Source organism: Mobula hypostoma, chromosome 5, assembly GCF_963921235.1.
Source record: "Mobula hypostoma chromosome 5, sMobHyp1.1, whole genome shotgun sequence".
NCBI lineage: Eukaryota > Metazoa > Chordata > Chondrichthyes > Myliobatiformes > Myliobatidae > Mobula > Mobula hypostoma.
In genome coordinates this window covers 195414116-195440939 of record NC_086101.1, presented here as the reverse complement: position 1 = coordinate 195440939, position 26824 = coordinate 195414116, and the positions used below count along the sequence as shown (strand labels likewise).

Sequence of the window (26824 nt, the reverse complement as noted above, 5' to 3'; positions counted from 1 at the left end):
TAAATGTATTATCTAAGAACCTATATGTCACCATATACAACCCTGAGATTTATTTTTGAGGGCATTCACAGTAAATACAAAGAATCACAATAGAATCAACGAAAGACAAGTCGGACAAACACTAGTGTGCAAAAAAACAAATTCTGCAAATGCAAAAAGATAATAATAAATAATAATAAAAAAAATAAATAAATGAGCAATAAACATCAAGAACATGTGGTAATGAGTCCTTGAAAATGAGTCCATAGGTTGATGGAACAGTTCAGTGCTGGCTGAGTGAAGTTAGTTCCTGATGGTTGAGGGGTAATAAGTGTTCCTGAACCTGTTGGTGTGGGCTCTGAGGCTTCTGCACCTTCTTCCTGATGGCAACAACAAGAAGAGAGCATGGCCAGGGTGGTTGGGTCCTTGATGATGGATGTTGCTTTCCTGTGTCAGCGCTCTATGCTCAGTTATGTGGAGGGCTTTACCCATGTATAGACCAGGCTGTATCCACTACCATTTGTGCATTCAGAACAGGGTTGCTCACTATAAAGATGTGTGATGAGGAGGGGTGGTGGGGGAAGTGTGCTCCTACAGAAGATGAATGTATGCATGCCATTTTGCAGCTAGTAAACAAGTGCTCTCTGTTCATGAATAATGTCTCTCAGTTCATGCAGGAGAGCATTCTGCTCGCATGAAGCATCACACTTTCATGAAGAAAGACCAGCTGCTCATGTGCATCAGCCTTTTATCCTGGTGGCATCTCTGTGTTACTGGGAGCCACAGTCTGCTCAGAAACAGCAGCCTGTTATTCGAACAGGACTTCAAGTTGCTGACATGCTGCTGTTCTTGAAGGGCTTCAATCTGCTCCCACATGATATTGACGTCCATTAGTAGCGAGACGCTGTCAAGTAGATTGGTGGCCTGAAGAGGGATGCAAGATATCAACCTGTTGGTCATTCAGACCATCTAAAGACAACAAAGAGAGCCATAAGACAATGGAGCAGAACTAGGCCAGTTGGCCCATCAATTCTGCTCCACCATTCCATCATGATTGATTAATTATTCCTCTCAACCCCATTCTCCTGCCATCACCCCGTAACCTGTAATAGTCATAGTCATACTTTATTAATCCCGGGGGAAATTGGTTTTCGTTACAGTTGCTCCATAAATAATAAATAGTAATAGAATCATAAATAGTTAAATAGTAATGTGTAAATTATGCCAGTAAATTATGAAATAAGTCCAGGACCAGCTTATTGGCTCAGGGTGTCTGACCCTCCAAGGGAGGAGTTGTAAAGTTTGATGGCCACAGGCAGGAATGACTTCCTATGACGCTCTGTGCTGCATCTCGGTGGAATGAGTCTCTGGCTGAATGTACTCCTGTGCCCACCCAGTACATTATGTAGTGGATGGGAGACATTGACCAAGATGGCATGCACTTAGACAGCATCCTCTTTTCAGACACCACCGTGAGAGAGTCCAGTTCCATCCCCACAACATCATTGGCCTGATACCCTGACTAATCAAGAACCTATCAAACACCGTTCTAAATATACTTATTGAATTGGCCTCAACAATCACTTTGGCAATGAGTTCCACAGATTCACTACCTCTGACTAAAAAAAAAGTCCTCCTCATCTCCTATTCTGAGGCTATGCCCTCTGATCCTAGACTACCCCACCACAGGAAACCTCCTTGGCACTCTAAGTAGGCCTTTTAATATTCGAGTAGTTTCAATGAGATCCCCCTCATCCTTCAGTAGCACAGACCTAGAGCCATCAAGCGCTCTTCATACATTAACCATTTCCTTCCTTAGATCATCCTCTTGAACCTTTTCTGGACCTCCTCCAAAGACAATACAACCTTTCTTAGATAAGAGGCCCAAAACTGCTCGCATACTCCAAGTGTGATCTGACCAATGTCTTATAAAGCCTCAGCATTACATCCTTGCTCTTATATTCTAGTCCTCTCAAAATGAATGCTAACACTGCATTTGCCTTCCTGAAGAAGCCAGTAAGAAGCAGGTCAGCTTGTTGCAGCAGGGATTATTTAGACACTAAGGCAAAGTGCTGTTCTATTGCTGAGAACCAATTGGTTACAAATTAGTGGCAATCAACTCTTTCTGGAAAGAATAAAAGCAAAAGTGAATGTGATCAGCTTCATTGTCAAGCTTCCAAAGATACAGTTGAAGTCAGAAGTTTACATACACCTTAGCCAAATACATTTAAACTCAATTTTTCACAATTCCTGACATTTAATCCTAGAAAACATTCCCTGTTTTAGGTCAGTTAGGATAACTACTTTATTTTAAGAATGTGAAATGTCAGAATAATAGTAGAAAGAATGATTTATTTCAGCTTTTATTTCTTTTATCACTTTCCCAGTGGGTCACTTTGTTAGTAGTTGGTAGCATTGCCTTTAAATTGTTTAACTTGGATCAAACATTTTGGGTAGCTTTCCACAAGCTTCTCACAATAAGTTGCTGGAATTTTGTTCTATTCTTCCAGACAGAAATGGTGTAACTGAAACAACAGGAATTCTGCAGATGCTGGAAATTCAAGCAACACACATCAAAGTTGCTGGTGAACGCAGCAGGCCAGGCAGCATCTCTAGGAAGAGGTACAGTCGACGTTTCAGGCCAAGACCCTTCGTCAGGACTAACTGAAGGAAGAGTGAGTAAGAGATTTGAAAGTGAGAGGGGGAGGGTGAGATCCAAAATGATAGGAGAAGACAGGAGGGGGAGGGATGGAGCCAAGAGCTGGACAGGTGAGTGGCAAAGGGGATATGAGAAGATCATGGGACAGGAGGTCCGGGAAGAAAGACAAGTGGGGGGAACCCAGAGGATGGGCAAGGGGTATAGTCAGAGGGACAGAGGGAGAAAAAGGAGAGTGAGAAAAAGGATGTGTGTATAAAAATAAATAACGGTTGGGGTACGGGGGGGGTGGGGCATTAGGGGCAGTTAGAGAAGTCGATGTTCATGCCATCAGGTTGGAGGCTACCCAGACGGAATAGAAGGTGTTGTTCCTCCAACCTGAGTGTGGCTTCATCTTGACAGTAGAGGAGGCCGTGAATAGACATGTCAGAATGGGAATGGGATGTGGGATGGGATACTATTAAAATGTGTGGCCACTGGGAGATCCTGCTTTCTCTGGCGGACAGAGCGTAGGTGTTCAGCGAAACAGTCTCCCAGCCTGCATCAGGTCTCGTCAATATATAGAAGGCCACATCGGGAGCACAGGATGCAGTATATCACCCTAGCTGACTCACAGGTGAAGTGTCGCCTCACTGTCTGGGGCCCTGAATGATGGTGAGAGAGGAAGTGTAAGGGCACGTGTAGCACTTGTTCTGCTTACAAGGACAAGTGCCAGGAGGGAGATCGGTGGGAAGGGATGGGGGGGGGGGAACGAATGAACAAGGGAGTTGCGTAGGGAGCGATCCCTGCGGAATGCAGAGAGAGGCGGGGAGGGAAAGATATGCTTAGTGGTGGGATCCCGTTGGAGGTGGCAGAAGTTATGGAGAATAATATGTTGGACCCGGAGGCTGGTTGGGTGGTAGGTGAGGACCAGGGGAACCCTATTCCTAGTGGGGTGGCGGGAGGATGGAGTGAGAGCAGATGTGCATGAAATGGGGGAGATGCGTTTGAGAGCACAGTTGATACTGGAGGAAGGGAAGCCCCTTTCTTTAAAAAAGGAAGACATCTCCTTCGTCCTGGAATGAAAAGCCTCATCCTGAGAGCAGATGCGGCGGAGACGGAGGAATTGTGAGAAGGGGACAATGAAGCCACACTCAGGTTGGAGGAACAACACTTTATATTCCGTCTGGGTAGCCTCCAACCTGATGGTATGAACATTGACTTCTCTAACTTACGTTAATTGCCCCACCTCCCCTTCGGACCCCATCCGTTATCTATCTATTTATTTATTTATTTATTATTATTAATTTTTCTCTCTCTCTCTCTCTCCTTTTTCTCCCTCTGTCCCTCTCACTGTACTCCGTGCCCATCCTCTGGGCTTCCCCCCTCCCCCTTTTTTCTCCTTAGGCCTCCTGTCCCATGATCCTCTCATATCCCTTTTGCCAATCAACTTTCCAGCTCTTGGCTCCATCCCTTCCCCTCCTGTCTTCTCCTATCATTTCGGATCTCCCCCTCCCCCTCCCACTTTCAAATCTCTTACTATCTCTTTCAGTTAGTCCTGACGAAGGGTCTCAGCCCGAAACATCAACTGTACCTCTTCCTATAGATGCTGCCTGGCCTGCTGCGTTCACTAGCAATTTTTAAGTGTGTTGCTTGAAATTCCAGCATCTGCAGATTTCCTCGTGTCTCAGTTACACCAGTTCTGTCTGGAGGAATGGAACAAAATTCCAGCAACTTACTGTGAGAAGCCTGTGGAATGCATACCCAAAACGTTTGACCCAAGTCAAACAATTTAAAGGCAATGCTACCAAATACTAACAAAGTGTATGTAAACTTCTGACCCACTGGGAAAGTGATGAAAGAAATAAAAGCTGAAATAAATCATTCTCTCTACTATTATTCTGACATTTCACATTCTTAAAATAAAGTACTGATCCTAACTGACCTAAGACAGGGAATGTTTTCTAGGATTAAATGTCAGGAATTGTGAAAAACTGAGTTTAAATGTATTTGGCTAAGGTGTCTGTAAACTTCTGACTTCAACTATAGTTATTCTCATCTCGAGCATACCAGGCAATGGAGAGGATGGAAAAAGATCAGAAATTTCTTTTAACTTTGACAAAATATTGTTCATGGCAGAAGTAACTAATGTATTGGTTTGTGCAATAGGTGTATGTAGGTACGTGTAATCTATTCTGTTAGAAAACAGTTTGTAATGAACTACAGAATTTCAATGCATAATGCTTAAATATATGGGGGAAGCCTTTCTGATGCCATGCTGGAGAATATAAAGCCATGAGAAAGAGGAGCCTGTAAAATCCATACTTACTGCCTTGTCAACCAGTAAGATTGTTCTGATCTGATCTTAACCCAGCTCTCACACCGCAACACTGAACTGTTCCCACAACCTATAGACTCGCTTTCAAGGACTCTTCATCTCATGCTCTCAATATTTATTGATTTATTATTATTATTATCTTTTTGCATTTGCACAGTTTGTTGTCTTCTGCACATTGGCTGTTTGTTCATTTTGTGTGTGTTTTTTCATTGATTCTATTTGTATTTACTGTCTATACCTGCAGGAAAATGAATCTCAGAGTCGTATATGGTGACATATGTATTTTGATAATAAATTTACTTTGAACTTTGAACATGTCCACCTCCCCACCTGGTCCCTTTGAACACTTGCCCTATTTAGTTGTACCTTTGAGATGCCAAGGTCTTACTCCAAGTGAAATGTGGTGGGGAGGGAAGAGACAAGCAATGTTGACATGTGTCCTGAGCAATAGTTAGTCCTCAACCAACATCTCTAAGACAGATAACTGGTTATTATCACACTGCTGTCTGTAGAACCACGTTGTGTACAAATTGTCAGCCAGGTTTACTATGCCACAATAACTGCACAGCATTTTGTTGTGTCCTGAAACTACAGAAATGTGAATTTCTGTACAATTAATAAATTATACTAGCTTGGGAATTTAGAAGCACTGAACATGCTGTGGAAATGAATGCCCTTCCCATTTTTGTGGAGGCACTGAAGTAAAATAAATTGTAATTTATTTAGAGATACATTGAAGAATAGACCCTTCCAGCCCTTCAAGCCATGTAATCCATCAACCCCAATTTAACCCAATCATGGAACAATTTACAACAACCAATTAACCTACCCGGTACATCTTTGGACTGTTTGAGGAAACCAGAAAACCCGGAGAAACCCACGCTTTCCAGCTATGACATACAGAGACACCTTACAGATCACACCAGAATTGAACTCTGATACCCCAGGCTGTAATAGCATTATGCTAACTGCTACACTACTGCAGCACTTAATCATTTTTAATTAGAACATAGAACGGTACAGTACAGAGCAGGTTCTTAGACCAAATAATGTTGTCCAAGATCAATCTAACCCTTCACTCCCACATAGGCCTCCACTTCTCTAACATCCATGTGCTTATCTAAGTATCAGATTGTCCCTAATGTAGCTGTCTCTATGGGATTCCTGATTTAATTCCAAATTTATCTGTGAAATTTGCTCACCTTATAATGTCATCTCTCTGGTGGCTGTTAGTTTGTGTTCATTTATTTCTTGTACCATTAATTTTATGCTGCACCTCTTAAATGTCTTCTGAAAATCCCGGAATGAAAGGATTATCATATGAGGAACGTTTGATGGCTCTGGGTCTGTACTTGTTGGAATTCAGAAGGATGAGAGGGGGATCTCATTGAAACCTTTAAAATGTTGAAAGGCCTAGACAGAGTAGATGTGGAAAGGAGGTTTCCTGTGGTGGGGGAGTCTAGGACAAGAGGGCACAGCCTCGGGATAGAGGAGTGCCCTTTCAAAGCAGAGATGCGGAGAAATTTCTTTAGCCAAAGGGTGGTGAATTTGTGGCATTTGGAATTTGTTCCCACATGCAGCTGTAGAGGCCAGGTCATTGGGTGTACTTAAGGCAGAGATGAATAGGTTCTTGATCGGACATGGCATCAAAGGTTACGGGGAGTAGACCGAGAACTGGGGTTGAGGAGAAGATTTTAAAAAAAGGATCAGCCATGATTGAATGGCGGAGCAGATTTGATGGGCCAGATGGCCTAATTCTGCTCATATGTCTTTTGGTCTTATGGTCTAAATCACACAGAAAATTCAGGAGGAACTCAGCATGTCAGGCAGCATCTATGGAGAGGAATTAACACTGGGCATTTTAGGCTGGGACCCTTCATCATAGATGTTGCCTGACCTGCTGAGCTCCTCCAACATTTCATGAGCATTGCTCTGGATTTGCAGCATCTGAAGGCCTGTTTCTGTGTGTATCGTTCAATGTAATAACACGGACTGAGATAGACTGAGAATACGTTGAAAAGCTGGGAACAGTTGAAGAAGTCATAGTCATAGAACACTGCAGCAGAGAAGCAGGCCCTTTTGCCTATCTAGTCCATGCCGAACCATTATTCTGCCTGGTGCCATTAACCTGCACCCCTCCCATCCATGTACCTATCAAACTTCTCTTAAATGTTGAAATCAAACTCACACCCGCCATTTCCGCTGGAAGCTTGTTGCACTCACAACACACTGAAGGAACTCAGCAGGTTGGGTAGCAGCCGTGGAAAAGATCGGTCGACGTTTCGGGCCGGAACCCTTCGTCAGCTTGTTGCACACTCTCTGAGTGAAGATCCACCTCATGTTCCCCTTAAACATTTCACCTTTCACCCTTAATCCATGACACCACAGTAGCAGAGTGGTTAGTGCGACACTATTACAACTTGGTTTGTATGTCCCCCCCCCACCCCCGTGAACCACATGTTCCGGTTTCCTCCCACATTGCAAAGAAGTGCATGTTATAGTGTTAATGGTATTGATGAATATAGTATTAATGGCAGTGTGGAGGATCAGAGGGATCTTGGGGTCCGAGTCCATAGGACACTCAAACCTATTGCGCAGGCTGACTCTGTGGTTAAGAAAGCATACGGTGCATTGGCGTTCATCAATCGCTGGATTGAGTTTAGGAGCCGAGAGGTAATGATACAGCTATATAGGACCCTGGTCAGACCCCACTTGGAGTACTGTGCTCAGTTCTGGTCGCCTCACTACAGGAAGAATGTGGAAACTATAGAAAATGTGCAGAGGAGATTTACAAGGATGTTACCTGGATTGGGGTGCATGCCTTATGAGAATAGGTTGAGTGAACTTGGCCTTTTCTCCTTGGAGCGACAGAGGATGAGAGGTGACCTGATAGAGGTGTATAAGATGATGAGAGGAATTGATTGTATGGATAGTCAGAAGCTTTTTCCCCAGGGCTGAAATGGCTAGCACGACAGGGCACAGTTTTAAGGTGCTTGGAAGTAGGTACAGAGGAGATGTGGCGTACAGAGTACAGTACAGAGTGTAGATACAGAGTGGCATCACAGGTAGACAGGTTTGTAAAGAAGGCTTTTGGCATCCTGGCATTCATAAATCAAAGTATTGAGTATAGGAGTTGGGATGTTATGGGGAGGTTGTATAAGACATTGGCGATGCCAAATTTGGAGTATTGTGTACAGTTCTGGTCACCTATCTATAGGAAGGGTATCAGCGAGATTGGAAGAGTGCAGAGAAGATTTACTAGGATGTTGCCGGGTCTTCAGGAGTTGAGTTACAGGGAAAGATTGAACAGGTTAGGACTTTATTCCTTGGAGCGTAGAAGAATGAGGGGAGGTTTGATAGATGTTTACAAAATTATGAGGGGTATAGACAGAGTAAATGTGAATAGGCTCTTTCCGCTTAGATTAGGAGAGATAGATACAAGAGGACATGGCTTTAGGGTGAAAGGGGAAAAGTTTAGGGGGAACTTCTTCACTCAGAGAGTGGTGGGAGTGTGGAACGAGCTGCCATCTGACATGGGAAATACGGGCTCACTCTTAAGTTTTAAGAATAAATTGGATAGGTACATGAATGGGAGAGGTCTGGAGGGTGATGGACTGGATGCAGGTCAATGGGACTAGCAGAATAATGTTTTGGCACAGACTAGAAGGGCCAAATAGCCTGTTTTCTCTGTTGTAGTGTTCTATGGTTCTATGGTTCTATGTCAGGGGTAAGTTTTTATTATGCAGAGAGTGGTGAGTGCATGGAATAGAATGCCGGCAATGGTGGTGGAGGCAGATACAAGAGGGTCTTTTAAGAGACTCCTGGACAGGTACGTGGAGCTTAGAAAAATAGAGGGCTATGGGTAACCCTAGGTAATTTCTAAAGTAAGTACATACTCAGCATAGTATTGTGGGCTGAAGGGCCTGTATTGGGCTGTAAGTTTTCTATGTTTCTATGTTAATAGGTGTATGGGGTGTCAGGGAGGGGTAGCACCTCTGGTGGGGGAACATGTCGCGTCCTTTTCAAGGTGGTTTGTCCACCTTTGGTCCCCACCTGGCACTCAGCTCTCACCTGTGGCTCCCCGTAGCTGTTTGCATGCGACAGCAGCCACACCCCGGGCAACGGCTTTGACAAGCTGGCTAAACCAGGTGAGGGTAGCCGACGGGTCTCAAACCCTCGGTGAGATAGGGAGTTGTCTATCCCAGCATGTGAAGACAGACTCTGGCAGATTGAGCAGACGAGACCAATGGAAGGTCCAACGGTCAAGAAGGCAGTCTCTGCAAGCATCACGGAACGTGTAGAGCATGACAAGACACAGAAGATGTCCTGGTCATCCACTGCACCTAGTCCCATCTCCAGCTGTCTCGACTCTTGTCTTGCCACTGGATCCAGATGGGAATTGGGAAGAGAGAGTGAGGCTGACGCTGCACAACTCTCCCTCACTTAAATCCAAATCAAGCGCTTGTCTCCACACCATCAAGCAGGCTGGTGGCACAGTGACATCAGCGCCGGACTCCGGGAGCGAAGGTTCACAAGTTCGAATCCAGTCGAGCCGCTCCCAGGCATGCTTTCCATCCATGCCAGGTTGAGTGTCGAGCTAGCAACTCGACCTCGTAAAAAGTCCTAATGGTGTTGAGGTCTTCATCGATGATGATGGATGAACCTTATATGTTAATAGGTAAACTGGTCATTGTCAATTGTTCTGTTATTATGCTAGGGTTAAATAGGTGGCTGGAAAGATCTGTTCTGTGCTTTATTTCCAAATGAAGTCAACTCTCTGTCTCCCCACTATTATTCATCCTTTTCTTTTCAGCATTCATCACCCGCACCTACCACACCCACCTATCTGCAACTCTTTAAAAAAATGTTAATATCTAACTTTTTAGTTTTGACTGAAGATCGATGACTGGAAATATTAACTTTGATTCTCCAAATTACCATATGACCTGGTGAATAACATCAGCATTCCGTGTTCTGGCAAGGAATTTCCCAGCTTTTCTTTCTTCAAATGTTGATCATTCACGATATATTTCTGGAACAGTCAGCGTTTTGAGCCAAAACCCTGCATCTGGTGTGAGGGTGGGGCAGGAAGATGTTCAATATAAAGAGGTGAAATGGAGTGGAGAGACAGACCTACTGAGGCAGCAAACTTATGGCTTTTCATTTTACCATATCTTATATTTACCTTGGATAGGTAAGTGTAGGAAGTTTCACACCTGTGAGCAGAACATGCTTTAGCTAGCTGTGAACTACCCTAAAACAATCTGTAAAAATACAAGATGTTCCGAGTTTAGCATTTCCTAATCAGGAACAGATTGTACACTTCCTCCAGTATTGGTGCGTGGCCAAGTGATATGAAGGTTGCGAGTTCAAGCCTCAGCTGAGGCAGTGTGTTGTGTCCTTGAGCAAGGCACTTAACCACAAATTGCTCCTGCACATTTATAGCCCAGCGGCGGCAGTTGGTGCAGTATGGACAAGAGAAGCACAGGCCTCAAAGCAATTGACAAGCATTGGCTCAGATCATTGGGGTTAAGTGCAGCTAATAACTTTACTGTTCAGTCTGATTAAAGCTGCCTGTTCGCCACTCTGCTGTCATTTTTCTTTTCCTCTTTACTCTTCTGGTAATTTCTAACAAATGGTTTGAAGGTGAAGACTGACTGCTTGTAGGTAATTACACAAAATATACATTACAAAGAACTGCCTATACGATGAAATAGTTAGATCTAAAACTGGTATATTATGCTTGAACAAGGGAGACTACAACGGGATGAGGGAGAAATTGGTAAATGTGGATTGGGAGCACAGTAGGACAGTTGAAAAACAGTGGAATACTTTCAAATCAAAGTTGCAGGACCTGACCAAGGGTCTCGGCCTGAAATGTCGACTGTACCTCTTCCTAGAGATGCCGCCTGGCCTGCTGCGTTCACCAGCAACTTTGATGTGTGTCGCTTGAATTTCCAGCATCTGCAGAATTCCTGTTGTTTGCGGAATACTTTCAAAGAGGTTTTTCACAGTGCTCAACAAAAGTATATTCCAGTCAAAAGTAAGGACAGTAAGTGTGGGGAGAGCCAGCCTTGGATAACTAAGAAATAAAAGATAGTATCAAATTAAAAGTTCATGTGTACAAAGTTGCAAAGAGTAGTGGGAAAGGGAAGATAAGAGTATGAAAGTAAATTAGCACAAGATATAAAAACAGATAGCAAAAGTTTTTATAAATATATAAAGCAGAAGAGGGTGGCTAAACTCAACGTAGATCCCTTGGATGACGAGAAAGGGAAATTGATGTTGGGTGATAAGGAAATGGCTGAGGCATTGAACGACTATTTTGTGTCGGTCTTCATGGTAGAGAATATGCCAAAGAATGATGTTATAGACGAAGTGGGAGGTGAGGACCTTGATAAAATCACTGTCACTAAAGAGATAGTGATGAGCAAACTAGAGGGCCTGAAGGTAGAAAAGTTCCCTAGTCCTGATGGGATGCATCCCAGGGTGCTGAGGGAATTGGCGGAGGTTATAGTAGACATGTTGGTAATCATTTATCAAAACTCTCCGGACTCTGGGCAGGTCCTAGAGGATTGGAAGACAGCAGCTGTCACGCCACATTTTTAAAAAAGGATGTAGGCAAAAGATGGGCAACTATAGGTCAGTTAGCTTAACATCTATAGGCAGGAAAATGCTTGAAGCTGTCATTAAGGAAGAAATAGCGAAACGTTTAGAAAGGAGTGGTTCCATTAGACAGATGCAGCATGGATTCAGAAAGAGCAGGTCCTGTTTGACAAACTTACTGGAGTTCTTTTTAGGACATAATGAGTGCAGTGGATAGAGGGGAACAGGTGGATGTCGTATACTTGGATTTCCAGAAAGTTTGATAAGGTGCTACACAAGAGACTTACAAATAAGATACGGATGCATGGAGTCGGAGGAAGTGTATTGGCATGGATAGTGGATTGGTTAACCAACAGAAGGCAGAGAGTTGGTATAAATGGGTGTTTCTCCGGTTGGCAGTCAGTGGTGACTGGGGTGCCACAGGGGTCAGTGCTGGGCCCGCAGCTGTTTACCATTTACATTGATGATTTGGAAGAGGGGACTGAGTGTAGCATAGCAAAATTTGCTGATGACACCAAACTGAGTGGAAAAGCAAATGGTACAGAGGTTATGGAGAGTCTACAGAGGGATATAGATAGGTTAAATGAGTGGGCCAAGGTCTGGTAAATGCAAGATCATCCACTTTGGAAGGAATAATAGAAGAGCAAATTATTATTTAAATGGTGAAAGATTGCAGCATGCTGTTGTACAGAGGGACTTGGGAGTGCTTGTTCATGAATCGCAAATAGATTTGGCTTGCAGGTACAATAGGTTATTAAGAAGACAAACGGAATGTTGGCTTTCATTGCTAGAGGGATTGAATTCAAGAGCAAATACTGCAACTATACAGGGTACTAGTGAGGCCGCACCTGGAGTACTGTGTGCAGTTCTGATCTCCATACTTGAGGAAGGATAGACTGGCTTTGGAGGCAGTGCAGAGGAGGTTCACCAGGTTGATTCCAGGGATGAGGAGAGATTGAGTCACCTGGAAATACTCTCTGAAATTCAGAAGAATGAGAGGGGATCTTATATAAATATACAAAATTTTGAAAGCAGTAGATAAGATAGAAGTAGGAAAGTTGTTTCCATTGGTAGGTGAGACTAGAACTAGGGGACATTAGCTGAAGATTCAGGGGAGAAGATTTAGGACAGAGATGAGGAGAAACTTTTCTTCCCAGTGAGTGGTGAATCTGTGGAATTCTCTGCCCAGGGAAGCAGTTGAGGCTTCTTCACTAAATATATTTATGATACAGTTAGATAGATTTTTATATAGTAGGGGAATTAAGGGTTATGGAGAAAAGGCAGGCAGATGGAGCTGGGTTTACGGACAGATCAGCCACGATCTTACTGAATGGTGGGGCAGGCTCGATGGGCCAGATGGCCTACTCCTGCTCCTATTTCTTATGTTTTTATGTACTAAAGTTTGAAAATTCACTCAGTTTAATCCTTCTATCCCTTTCTCTTTAGTGTAATCATCTACTTTCCTCAAAAACATTTGACTCACCTCTAAGATGCTGCACAAGTTGATAGGGCTTGGTGTGCTGGCCTTCATTAGTTGGGGCATTGAGCTCAAGAGCCACAGGATAATGTTGCAGCTATATACAACCCTAGGTAGACCACAATTGGAATATTGAGTTCAGTTCTGGTCACCTCATTATGGGAAGGATGTGGAAGCTTTAGAGAGGCTGCACAGAAGATTTACCAGATGCTGCCTGGATTAGAGAGCATGTCTTATAAGGATAAGCTGAGCGAGTGAGAGCTTTTCTCTTAGGAGCTAAAGAAAATGAGGAGACAATAGAAGTGCACAAAATGATAAGAGGCCTTGATAGGATGGACAGCCAGAGATTTTATCCCAGCGCAGAAATGTACAGTACCAGAGGACCTCCATTTAAGGTGTTTGGAGAAAAGCATAGGGAGGGTGTTAGAGGTAGGTTTTTTTTCACACAGAGTAGTGAGTGCATGGCACACTCTGCTATGGGTGATGGTAGAGGCAGAGTTTCTAGGAACATTTAGGAGTCTCTTAGATAGGCACATGGATGATAGAAAAATGGAGGGTATAAAGGGAGGGAAGGGTTAGATTGATCTTATAATAGGTGAAAAGGTCAGTACAACATCGTAAGCTGAAGACCCTGTTTGTGCTGTAACAAGCTCCTTTCCTTCCACCTACCCAACTACTAATACACACACACACACACACACACACACACACACACAGTCCTCCAAACCCAGGACAGCCCTCCAATCCTCCAACTGACTTGTGGATTTTATTACAGATTCCATTTTGAGCTTAAAAAACATCTTTTCAAATTTGTGACAAGCTATCTTTCACACACACTCAATACGTGAGATGCCCGGGACTTACCCTGTGTCACCTTCACTCATGGGTTTTGTAAATGTCACAAAGAAAATTATTCAGTTGCACCTACCCAGAAGCCAGAGGGAAAATTGAAGTAAAAGTTACAAAGAAAAAAATGAAGCATTTCCATCAGTCAACCTCCAGTTACCTTCTTTCAAAGAATTCTCTTTAGCCTGTGTCAGTTTCACCAAACGGTTTGCTTCCTCCAGCTGGATTTCAAGGAGACGATTTCTCCCCTGAATTTCAGCTATTTTCTGAAGCAATGAAAAGAATCATTTCAATGTAACAGCGGCATTAAATTTTACATCTTAATTAAGAATAGATATACAGGTCACACAGTCGCAATTTTATTAGGTACAGGAGTGGTCTTCTTCAAGGTTCAACATGTGTGTTCAGAGATGCCCTTCTGCACACCACTGTTGTGACCCTAAGACATAGCAGCAGAACTAGGCCACTCAGCCTAGCAAGTCTACTCCGGCATTTGATGTTGGCCGATCCATTTTCCTCTTAATCTCATTCTTATGCTTTCACCCTGTAACCTTTCATGCCCTGATTTATCAAGAATCTATCAACCTCTGTCTTAAATAGAGTTATTAACTTCAAACTTTCTGCATAATCACTCAAAGAGTTGAACTGCACGTGCAGGTAATGAGAGCTGTCTAACTCATCTCCTTCTACCTTAAGGCCACAAACTAATCACCCCTGCTCTGGACCAATTTCTGGACATCCAAGACGCCAACTTCTACAAAGAAGGGATCCGTATGCTCCACGACCGCCGGACTAAGTGTGTAAATGTAGGAGGGGACTATGTTGAAAAATAAATGTGCTAGGTTTTCTAAAATTGACTCCTTCTACCTTAGGCCATGAAATTATCCATCACCCCTTGTATCTGAAAAATGTGTTGTATCCTTTTTTGATATTACTGGCTAGTTCACTTTCATATTTCATCTTTTCCCTCCTTATGGCATTTTTAGTTGCCTTTAGTTGGTATTTAAAAGCTTCCAAATCCTCTAGCTTCCCATTAATTTTTGCTCTATTATATCCCCTCTCTTTGGCTTTCATGTTGGCTTTGCCTTCTCGTCAGCCACAGTTGTGTCATCCTGCCTTTAGAATACTTCTTCTTTGGGATGTATCCATCCTGCGCCTTCTGAATTGCTCTCAGAAACTCCAGCCATACAGCTCTGCTGTCATCCCTGCTATTGTTTGCTTCCAATCAACATTGGCCAGCTTCTCTCTCATGCCCCTGTAATTCCACAGTAGTACTGATACATTTAACTTTAGCTTCTCCCTCACAAATTGCAGGCTAAATTCAACCACATTATGATCACTGTTCCCTAAGGATTCCTTTACCTTAAACTCCCTAATCAAATCTAATTCATTAAGCAACACTTAATCCAGAATAGCTGTTATGCTACACACAAAAAATGCTGGAGGAACTCAGCAGGCCAGGCAGCATCTATGGAAACAAGTACAGTCGACACTTCGAGCTGAGGCCCTTCGGCAGGACTGAAGAAAAAGAGATGAGGAGTAAATTAGAAGATGGGGGAGGGCAGGAAGAAACACAAGGTGAAACTGGGAGGGGGCGGGGTGAAGTAAAAAGCTGGGAAGTTGATTGGTGAAAGAAATAGAGAGTTGGAGAAGGGGGAATCTAATAGGAGAGGACAGAAGGCCATTGAAGAAAGAAAAGGGGGTAGGAGCACCACAGGAAGTTGATGAACAGGCAAGCAGATAAGGTGAGAGAGGGGAGAAAGGGATGGGTAGAGGATGCAACCACAAGCTGCTCTAAAAAGCCATCTTGTGGCAACACTGCCTCCTAAGCTTTCCCCTACCTCAAACTCGAATCAAGTTGATTCTTTGCACAACACTTAATCCAAAGTATCTGATCCCCTGCTGAGCTCAGCCACAAGCTGCTCTAAAAGCCATCTCATAGGCATTGTACAAACTCCCCCTCTTGAGATCCAACAGCAACCTGATCTTCCCATCTACCTGAATATTGAAATTCCCTGTAATGATCGTAACATTTCCCTTTTGACATGCATTTTCTATCTCCCCTTGTAATTTGTAGCCCACATCTTGGCTACTGTTCCGAGGCCTGTATATAACTTCTTTTTACCCTTTCAGTTCCTTAACTCTAGACCATAAGACCATAAGACAAAGGAGCAGAAGTGGGCCATTTGGCACATCGAGTCTGCTCCGCCATTTTATCATGAGCTGATCCATTCTCCCATTTAGTCCCACTCCCCCGCCTTCTCTCCATAACCTTTGATGCCCTGGCTACTCAGATACCTGTCAATCTCTGCCTTAAATACACCCAATGACTTGATCTCCACTGCTGCCCATGGCAACAAATTCCACAGATTCACCATCCTCTGGCTAAAAAAAATTTCTTTGCATCTCTGTTCTGAATGGGCGCCCTTCAATCCTTCAGTCATGCCCTCTCGTATTAGACTCCCCCAACATGGGAAGCAACTTTGCCACATCCACTCTTTCCATTTCCCATTGTAATTTGTAGATCATATCTTTGCTATTCTTTGGACGCCTGTACATAATTCCCATCAGGATCTTTTTATCCTTGCTGTTTCTTATCTCTACCCACAAAAATTCTACACTTTCCAATCCCATGTCACCTGTTGCTAATGATTTGATTTCATTTTTTTTTACCAACAGAGCCACCCCACACCTTCTGCCTACCTGCCTGTTCTTTTGATACAATGGGTATCCTTGGATGTTAAGCTCCCAGCTATAATCTTCTTTCAGCCACAATTCAGTGATGCCAACAATATCATACATGCTAATCTGTAATTTTGCTACAAGTTTATCTCCCTTATTCAATATATTGCATGCATTCAATATAATACCTTTGGTCCTGTATTCATCATCCTTTTCAATTTTCTCCTACTATTACACTGCAACTCGTCCCAGTGACTGCAGTCTTGCCCTATCATTAGTCTCTCCTCTCTTGCAGTCTCACTGCACACTGCCTCTGCTTGTAAACTATCTACCCCATCCTCAGCCCTATCACTCCAGTTCCCATCCCCCTGCCAAATTAGTTTAAACCCCCCTGAACAGCTCCAGCTAACCTCCAGCTGTCTCTCTTGTACAGGTCATACCTTCCCAGAAGAGATACCAATGATAAAGAAACCTGAACCCCTGCCCCCTGCACCAGTTCCTCAGCCATGTGTTCATCCACCAAATCATCCTATTCTTACCCTCACAGGCACAGGGCACAGTCAGCAATCCAGAGATTACTACTCTGCAGGTCCTGCTTTTCAGCTCTCTAAATTCTCTCTTCAGGACCTCTTCCGTTTTCCTACCAATATCATTGGTGCTAATATGTACCAAGACTTCTGGCTGCTCACGCTCCCCCTTTAGACTCAATCTGAGATGTCCTGACCCTGGCACCTGCGAGGCAACATACTATCCTGGTGTCTCTATCGTGTCCACAGACTCTCCTATCTACTCCTCTAACTATGGAATCCATTATCACTACTGTAGTCCTCTTCTTCCTACTTCATTTCTGAGCCACAGCACCAAACTGAGTGCCAATAACCCAGTCGTCTTCCCTTGGTAGATTGTTACCGCCCCCCCCCCCACAACAATATCCAAAGGTATACTTATTATTGAGGGGAACAGCCACTGGGGTACTCTGCACCAGCTGCTCATTTCCCTTCTTTATCCTGACAGACACACAGTTACCTGCCTTCTGCAACCTTGGGGTGACTTCCTTCCTGTAGATCCTATTTATCACTTCCTTATTTTCCCATATGAGTCAAAGGTCACCAGCTGCAGCTGCAGTTTCTCAATATGTTCTCTGACGAGCTGCAGCTCAGTGCACCCGGTACAGAAGTGGTTATCCAGGAGGTTAGAGGTCTTCCATAATTCCCACATCTCACAGAAAGAACACAACACAGCCCCTGGAGCCACTTTCAGTGCTTTAGCTATGTACTAACAGATAAAGAATGAAGAATGAAAAAGAAGAAACTTACCAGATGTGTAACTCACCCACCCCTGTATTCACTGAAGCCTAATAAGCCAAAGCCTCCCCATTCTAACATTGGTGCACTCCAACAATGGCCGCTCTACTTGTACCTACCTTATTTTTATTTCTCCTTGCTAATGAATTGCTATTTGATTGGACTGCTGGAAAACACCAAAACTCCACATGTGCTCCTTTTTAAAAACTTACTCAAGAACCTGTGAGCTCCCTCCTCTCTTGCATCCAATGCGATTAGGCTGGTGGAAAACCCCTACCACATGGCTATGTGAGTTACTGTCACCCTCATGTCAGTTTGAACCAGTCTGGCCATTCTTCTCTGACCTTTCTCATTAACAGAGCGTTTTTGCCCACAGAACTGCCACTCACTGGATGCTTTTTTGTGTTTTTTCTGTACCTTCTCTGCAATCTCTAGGAGACTGTTGTGCCTGAAAAGATACTCAAACCACCCTGACAGTCACCAAGAATCATTCCACAGTCAACCTGACTTAGATTACATTTCTTCCCCATTCTGATGTTTGGTCTGAACAACAACTGTACATCTTAACCATGTGTGGATGTTCTTATACACTGAGTTGCTGCCATATGATTAGATATTTGAATTAGCAAGCAGGAATACAGGTGTACCTAATAAAGTAGCAACTGAGTGTAGGTCCTATGCACAAACTGGCTAACGATACTTTGCTTGCGAGATAAGTAATAGGAACTCTTCTAAGTTCTATATAAATGAAAAGTATTTGTCTTGTTGACTCAGGCACAAGACTAACTTTAACAGGCAAGAAGAACATAGACGTAGCCATCTGTGAGTTTAAAGTCAGCTCCAAAATTAACAAACCTTGAATGAAAGTGTTCCCCTACTGCACAATTAAGAGTACTAAGCTTGTAATAATTAATTATTTCATAAAACAGGAGCTTAAATATAAGACATTAAGGATACACACCACCCAAGATATGCTCTCTTCTGATTACTATCATCGAGGAGGAGGTAAAGGAGCCTGAAGACACACACTCAACACTTCCTCCCGTCTGCCACTAGATTTAACTCTCTATAAACATGACCTCACTAATTTGTTCTTTTTGCACCAACTATCTATCAATCTAATCCAATCGAATCTAATCTATCAATCCATTTTGTCATGATCGCAATTCTATCTCCTTTACCATAGCATTGGAGAGGGATAGGAATACGCAAGTTAGGAAAGCGTATAATTGGAGTAAAGGGAAATATGAAGCTATCAGGCAGGAACTTGGAAGTATAAATTGGGAACTGATGTTCTCAGGGAAATGTACGGCAGAAATGTGGCAAATGTTCAGGGGATATTTGTGTGGCATTCCAATGAGAAAGGGAATGAATGGTAGGGTACAGGAACTATGGTGTACAAAGGCTGTTGAAAATCTAGTCAAGAAGAAAAGCTTACAAAAGTTTCAAAAATCTCGGTAATGATAGAGATCTAGAAAATTATAAGGTTAGCAGGAAGGAGCTTAAGGATGAAACTAGGAGAGCCAGAAGGGGCCATGAGGAGGCCTTGGCAAGCAGGATTAAGGAAAACCCCAAGGCATTCCATAAGTATGTGAAGAGCAAGAGGATAAGACGTGACAGAATAGGACCAATCAAGTATGACAGTGGAAAAGTGTGCATGGAACCGGAGATATCGGAGGTACTTAATGTATACTTGGCTTCAGTATTCACTACAGAAAAGGACTTTGGCAATTGTAGGGATGACTTACAGCAGACTGAAAAGCTTGAGCATATAGACATTAAAAAAGAGGATGTACTGGAGCTTTTGGAAAGCATCACGTTGGATAAGTCACCAGGACCAGACAATATTAGATTACATTACATTCAACTTTATTGTCATTATGCCGAGTACAGATACAAAGCCAATGAAATGCAGTTAGCATCTGACTGTGTTCTACAGCACACAAATATAAAAGTACTGAGACAGTCCAATATGGGTGCAATACTGCTTAGCGCTGTGAAGTGAGGTTCAGCAGGGTCACAGCCTCAGGGAAGAAGCTCTTCCTGAGTCTGCTGGTGCGGGAGCGGAGGCTCCTGTAGAGCCTACCGGATGTGAGGAGAATAAAAAGTCCATGGTTAGGATGAGATGTATCCCTGATAATGCTTTTCACCCTGCCCAGGCAGTGTTTATGGTAGATGTTCTCAATGGTGGGCAATTGTGTGCCAATAATCCTCTGGGCAGTTTTCACCACACGCTGGAGTGCTTTGCGGTCCAATACGGGACAATTGCCATACCACACTGAGATGCAGTTGGTGAGTATGCTCTCAATGGTACAGCAGTTAAAGTCCGTCAGTATCCTGGGACAGAGGTGAGCTTTCTTCATGCTCCGCAGGAAATAAAGGCGCTGTTGCACCTTTTTGACCAGGATGGAGGAGTTCAGGGACCAGGTGAGATCCCCGGAAATGTGGACACCAAGGAACTTGAAGCTTGATACACGCTCCACTACAGCTCCGTTTATGTAGATGAGGAAGTGAGTGTGGCTCTTAGCATGCCTGAAGTCCACAATGATCTCCTTGGTCTTCTCGGTGTTAAGGGCCAATTTGTTATCGGCACACCACGCGGCCAGGTGCTGGACCTCGTCTCTGTAGGCCGTCTCGTCATCCTCTCTGATCAGGCCAACCAGCGTGGTGTCGTCTGCGAACTTGATTATGGAGTTAGAACCATGTACAGGAACGCAATCATAAGTGAAAAGGGAGTACGGAAGAGGGCTCAGCACACAGCCTTGAGGCACGCCAGTGTTTAGAGTGAGAGTGGAGTAGGAGAGGTTGTCTAACTTAACTGATTGGGGTCTGTTAGTCAGAAAGGCTAAAGTCCAATTGCAGAGGGATGAGCTGATACTAAACTGGTGAAGTTTGGCAATCAGCTTGGAGGAGATCACAGTATTGAATGCCGAACTAAAGTCAATGAACAGCATTCTGACATAAGAGTTGGGGCTCCAGACTACTGTGGGAGGCGAGGGAGGAGATTGCTGAGCCTCTGGCAATGATCTTTGCATCATCAATGGGGATGGGAAAGGTTTTGGAAGATTGGAGGGTTGCAGATATTGTTCCCGTATTCAAGAAAGGGAGTAGAGATAGCCCAGGAAATTATAGACTAGTGAGTCTGACTTCAGTAGATGGTAAGCTGATGGAGAAGGTCCTGAGAGGCAGGATTTATGAACATTTGGAGAGGCATAATATGATTAAGAATAGTCAGCATGGCTTTGTCAAAGGTAGGTTGTGCCTTATGAGCCTGATTGAATTTTTTGAGGATGTGACTAAACACAGTGATGAAGATAGAGCAGTAAATGTAATGTATATGGATTTCAGCAAGGCATTTGATACCCCTTGCAAGGCTTATTGAGAAAGTACGGAGGCATGGGATGCAAGGGGACATTGCTTTGTGGATCCAGAATTGGCTTGCTCATAGAAGGCAAAGAGTGGTTGTAGACAGATCATATTCTGCTTGGAGGTTGGTGACCAGTGGTGTGCCTCAGGGATCTGTTCTGGACCCTTTCTCTTCGTAATTTTATAAATGACCTGGATGAGGAAGTGGAGGGATGGGGTTAGTAAATTTGCTGATGACACAAAGGTTGGGAGTGTTGTGGATAGTGTGGAGGGCTGTCAGAGGTTACAGCGGTACATTGATAGGATGCAAAACTGGGCTGAGAAGTGGCAGATGGAGTTCAACCCAGATAAGTGTGAGGTGGTTCATTTTGGTAGGTCAAATATGATGGCAGAATATAGTATTAATGGTAAGACTCTTGGTAGTGTGGAGGATCAGAGGGATCTTGGGGTCCGTGTCCATAAGACACTCAAAGCTGTTGCGCAGGTTGACTGTGGTTAAGAAGGCATACGGTGCATTGGCCTTCCCGTGGGATTGAATTTAGGAGCCGAGAAGTAATGTTACAGCTGTATAAGACCCTGGTCAGACCCCACTTGGAGTACTGTGCTCAGTTCTGATTGCCTTCCTGCAGGAAGGATGTGGAAGCTATAGAAAGGGTGCAGAGGAGATTTACTAGGATGTTGCCTGGAGTGGAGTGCATGCCTTATGAGAATAGGTTGAGTGAACTTGGCCTTTTCTCCTTGGAGCAACGGAGGATGAGAGGTGATCTGATAGAGGTATATAAGATGATGAGAGGCGTTGATCATGTGGATAGTCAGAAGCTTTTTCCCAGGACTGAAATGGCTAACATGCGAGTGCACAATTTTAAGGTGCTTGGACGTAGGTACAGAAGAGATGTCAGGGGTAAGTTTTTTTACGCAGAGAGTGGTGAGTGCGTGGAATGGATTGCTAGCGACTGTGGTGGAGTCTCTTTTAAGAGACTCGTGGATAGTTACATGGAGCTTAGAAAAATAGAGGGCTATAGGTAACCCTAGGCAATTCTGAAAATAAGTACATGTTCAGCACAGCATTGTGGGTTGAAGGGCCTGTATTGTGCTGTAGGTTTTTTATGTTTCTATATCTCAAGTTCAAGTTTATCATCATCTGACTATACATATATACCACCACTGAAAACAACATACCTCAGGTGCACCCACAATACATATATTCCACACAGTATATAAAACAAAATATTACCACAATAAATTAACAAAATATAATTCAAAATGCATGTGAGGTATTCAGCAGAAGTACAGTAAACAGCTCACTGTCCTAGTGACAAAATCTCAGTGGTGACAGGGTATTCATTAGCTGCACAGCCCGAGGGAAGACACTGTTACCCAGTCGGCAGTCCTCATCCTGATGCTCCTGTAACTCCCTTCTGATGGTAGTGAGTCAAAGAGATTGTAGGATAGTGGTGGGCATTCTCAACAATGCCTTGGGCACTTTACATACAATGCTCCTGGTAAATGTCACAAATATAGGGGAGGGAGATTCCAGTGACCCTCATAGTGGTTTTCACTATCCACTGTAGGGTCTTGCAGCCTGATATCTTTCAGCTTTTGTACCACATAAAGTTGCAACCAGACAGGACATGCTCGATAGTCCTCCTGTAAAAGTTGTTAGAACGGCGGCAGGAGCCTTGCACAACTCAATCTCCTCAGAAAGTGTAGACGCTGCTGTACCTTCTTGAATAATCAAGTTCAAGTTTAATTGTTGTTCAACCATACATGAATACTTATGAATACGGCGAAACGAAATAGTGTTGCTCTGGGGCCGAAGTGCAAAACATGGTACCAACAGCACAAGGCACATACAAGACAACAACCACGTCTATCAGTAAAATACAGTCAAACAAAAAATAATAGCCAAGACCATGAGACTATGAATGTTGCAACAGTCTGCAGCCGAACACAAAATGGTTTGTCTTCTGCCGAGCAAACACTGGGGGACAGCACCAACTCACCTTGGGTGCCATGCCACACCACCCCCGGCACTCTAGTGGGGTACACTGATTCCAATCCCCCTCTCCTGGGCAGTTGTAAACAGGCAACACCACAGCTTAAGGCCGAGACCTTGCTACGACTGAGGCCATACGGCTTTCCCCCTCCCCCACCGTTCGTCAGGAAATCAGTGAATCAGATTTGCAGCAGTCCACATTAACAATGTCCAACAGGATCTTGCGATCACAAGAAAAGCAACTAAGACGATCACTCGCTGTCAGACCGCACACCGCTTTCACACACCAACTCCTCCAAAAACTCAATGACTCAGGCAACAACATGGTCCACACCGCCCAGCTCCTGCAGTTTATTTGTCAACAAGCAACTCGCTAATGGGGTAGACCTGCAGTACTTTATGTCCTTAATGTCCAGCAGGGTCTTGTGATTGCAAAAGATGTTTTAAAGAGACAAAATCACCTTAGGTTAGCCCTGTAGAGCAGGCCACCATTTTACCAGATTGAGGAGGTTTTGTGGGTCCAGGAACTTTGTGTTCTTTACTCTCAGTCAGTGATAATAATCCTGAATCTGATTTAGCTAAAAACAGTTAGCAAACTGAGTAAATTTCTGAAGGAATCTTAAAAGCATGTGGTTGTTTATATATAGAGGCTATTTAGCTCACTGAGTCTGTATCAGCTCCTTGTCCAGTAATCCAGCTCAGTTCCCTCATAGTCCTGCAAATTATGTTCCATCATCTCACCACAGCATTCAGGGCTATGTGTTTATGCACACTTTCAGAGGGGAAAGATAGCAGGAAAGCCACACTATACAAAGGTTCCCCATGAGTCGATGGTGACTCGACGGCACTCAACTACAAGTGTGAGATGACGAGAAAGATCACCAAAGGTAAATGTCACACAATTGCCTGTTAGGCTTGTGAATCTCAAATTCTTCCCTAATTCCAGCAATCCCTGATGTTTGAACTGAAAAGTGAGCAATGTACAAATGGTAAGTGAGGGAAGGAGCTAAAAATATTGCTGTGGCATTTACCAGTTGAAGCATACACAAGGTAGTGCCGAGCTGCGGTCTACATTGCAGTCACGTCTCAGACTTAGTTACTTTTTTTGTTCATAGGGATAGTTTTGGGGACAGAATGGGGAGTTATGTGTCAGATTAAGTTAGCGACAGGCAGATGATTGGGCAAAACTGCAGTCAGTGCCATGAAGTCACGTGTAACAAGCGGCAAATCAAAAAGGGTGATGGATACAGGACTGAAGGGGTTATATTTGAATGCATGCAGTATAAGGAATAAGACAGATGATCTTGTAATGCATTTAGAGATCAGCAGATATGAAATTGTGCACATTGAATTTAATTAAATTGACTTTATTTCTTACATCCTTCACATATATGAGGAGTAAAAATCTTTGTTATGTCTCTGTCTAGAACAGTCAATGTAATATAGAGTACACGCAAATCAGCGTGAGTTCATCAGTCTGATGGCCTAGTGGAAGAAGCTGTCCCATCCTGACAAAGGGTTCTGGCCCAAAACGTTGATTGATCGTTTCCACGGATGCTGCCTGACCTGCTGAGTTCCTCCAGCGTATTGTGAGTGTTGCTTTGACCCCGGCATCTGCAGAGTATTTTGTGTCCCGGAGCCTGTTGGTCCTGGTGTTTATGCTGCGGTACCGTTTCCTGAATAGTAGCAGCTGGAATAGATTGTGATTGGGGTGACTCAGGTCCCAATGATCTTATGGGCCCTTTTTACATACCTGTCTTTGTAAATGCCTGAATCATGGGAAGTTCACAATTACAGATGCGCTGGGCTGTCCGTCCCACTCTCTGCAGAGTCCTGCGATTAAGGGAGGTACATTTCCCAGACGAGGAAATGATGCAGCCAGTCAGGATGCTCTCAGTTGTACCCCTGTAGAAAGTTCTTTGGATTTGGGGGCCCATACCAAACTTCCTCAACCGTCAGAGGTGAAAGACGTGCTGTTGTGCCTTTCTCACACACAGCTGGTGTGTACAGACCACGAGAGGTCCTCAGTGATGTGGATATCGAGGAACTTAAAGCTTTTTACCCTCTCAACCTCAGATCTATTGATATCAATAGGGGTTAGCCCGTCTCCATTCCTCCTGTAATCCACAACCAGCTCCTTTGTTTTTGCGACATTGAGGGAGAAGCTGTTTTCTTGACACCACTGCGTCAGAGAGATGACTTCTTCCCCGTAGGCCACCTTGTTACTGTTTGAGATAAGGCCAATCAATGTAGTGTCGTTGATAAATTTAGTTAGTAGATTAGAGCTGTGGGTGGCAACGCAGTCACGGGTATACAGGGAGTAAAGGAGAGGACTCAGTACACAGCCTTGAGGGGCTCCTGTGTTGAGAGTCAGAGGGGTTGGAGTGAGGGAGCCCACTCTTACAAGGCGTGTTACAAGGCATGTTACCTTGGTCTTTTTTGGTACAGGGACAATGGTGGATAATTTGAAGCTTGAGGACCCTCTACACTGGGAGAAGAAGAGATTAAAAATGTCAGTAAACACACTTGCTGCGCACATCCTGAGTACTCCCCCAGGATGGCTTCTGGTCCCACAGCCTTGTGACTGTCCCCTCATTGGAAACATCTGCGTACCTCAGCCTCAGAGATGACCAGGTTGCAGGTTGTAGCATTGGCTTTCCTCGGAGGTTCAGAGTTAGCAACATTGAACTGAGTATAAAAGCAACTAAGCTGATGTAGGCTGCGATGTAGGTGGCACTACAACGTTTGGCTTTGAAGTCTCTGATGGTATGCAGCCCTCGCTACAAGTCACGTGTGCTATTCGTTGTGAATCTTGACCCAAACTTGTAACTATATTGTTGTTTTGCAGCCTTAATAGCTTTGCGCAGCTTATAGCTGATCACCAACGATGCAAGCTCAATGTCACGCTGTAAGTGCTGCTCACACGGAACTATTGATCCAGGGTTTCTGGTTCAGGAAGACCCTGACTGTCTTCTGGGGGATAACATCATTGATGCACTTCCAGATGAAGCACGTGACTCCATCAGTGAACTTGGAGACATCCTCATCATGGAAGGCATTCCCGTTGACGTCATCAAAGCAGTCCTGCAGCATGGAGACCGACTGGTCAGACCAACAGTGGACGGTTTTAACTATGGCCGCCTGTTGTTTCAGCTTCTGCCTGCATGTCGGCAAAAGCAGGATTGAAGAGTGATCTGATTTCCCAAAAGTTGGGCAAAGGAGAGCTTTACAAGCATTGCGGAAGGGAGTGTAGCAGTGGTCAAGTGTGTAATCTCCACAAGTGCTCACCTGGATGTGCTGACAAAACTTCAGAGAGACTTTAGTCAGCAACGCTCGATTAAAGTCACCAGCGACGATGAAGGCAGCCTCTGGGTGTGCAGTCTCCAGCGTGTTGATGGTTTTGTACTGTTTCTTGAGAGCCAGGTCAGTATCAACCTGTGGCGGAATGTACACCACTGTTAGTCCATGAGCCAGTAGGGATGGTCGGTACCACCTGAGGGGAATCATGCTCATAGTGATTTTTGGCATGGTATACATCTGTAGAGTTAGAAAATATGTGATAGCATTGCACTAGTGGTAGCTTTATTACTTCAGA

General features: G+C 44.0%; 1 protein-coding gene across 1 annotated transcript in view; it reads right to left on the bottom strand.

Annotated features, from left to right (window-relative positions):
* LOC134346397 (coiled-coil domain-containing protein 152-like) overlaps positions 1-26824 on the bottom strand; it is a 110880-nt gene that overhangs the window by 49834 nt on the left and 34222 nt on the right. Inside the window, exon 3 of the mRNA XM_063047755.1 lies at positions 14042-14147. Coding sequence (XP_062903825.1) covers positions 14042-14147 — 106 coding nt within the window. The remainder of the gene's footprint in view (positions 1-14041; positions 14148-26824) is intronic.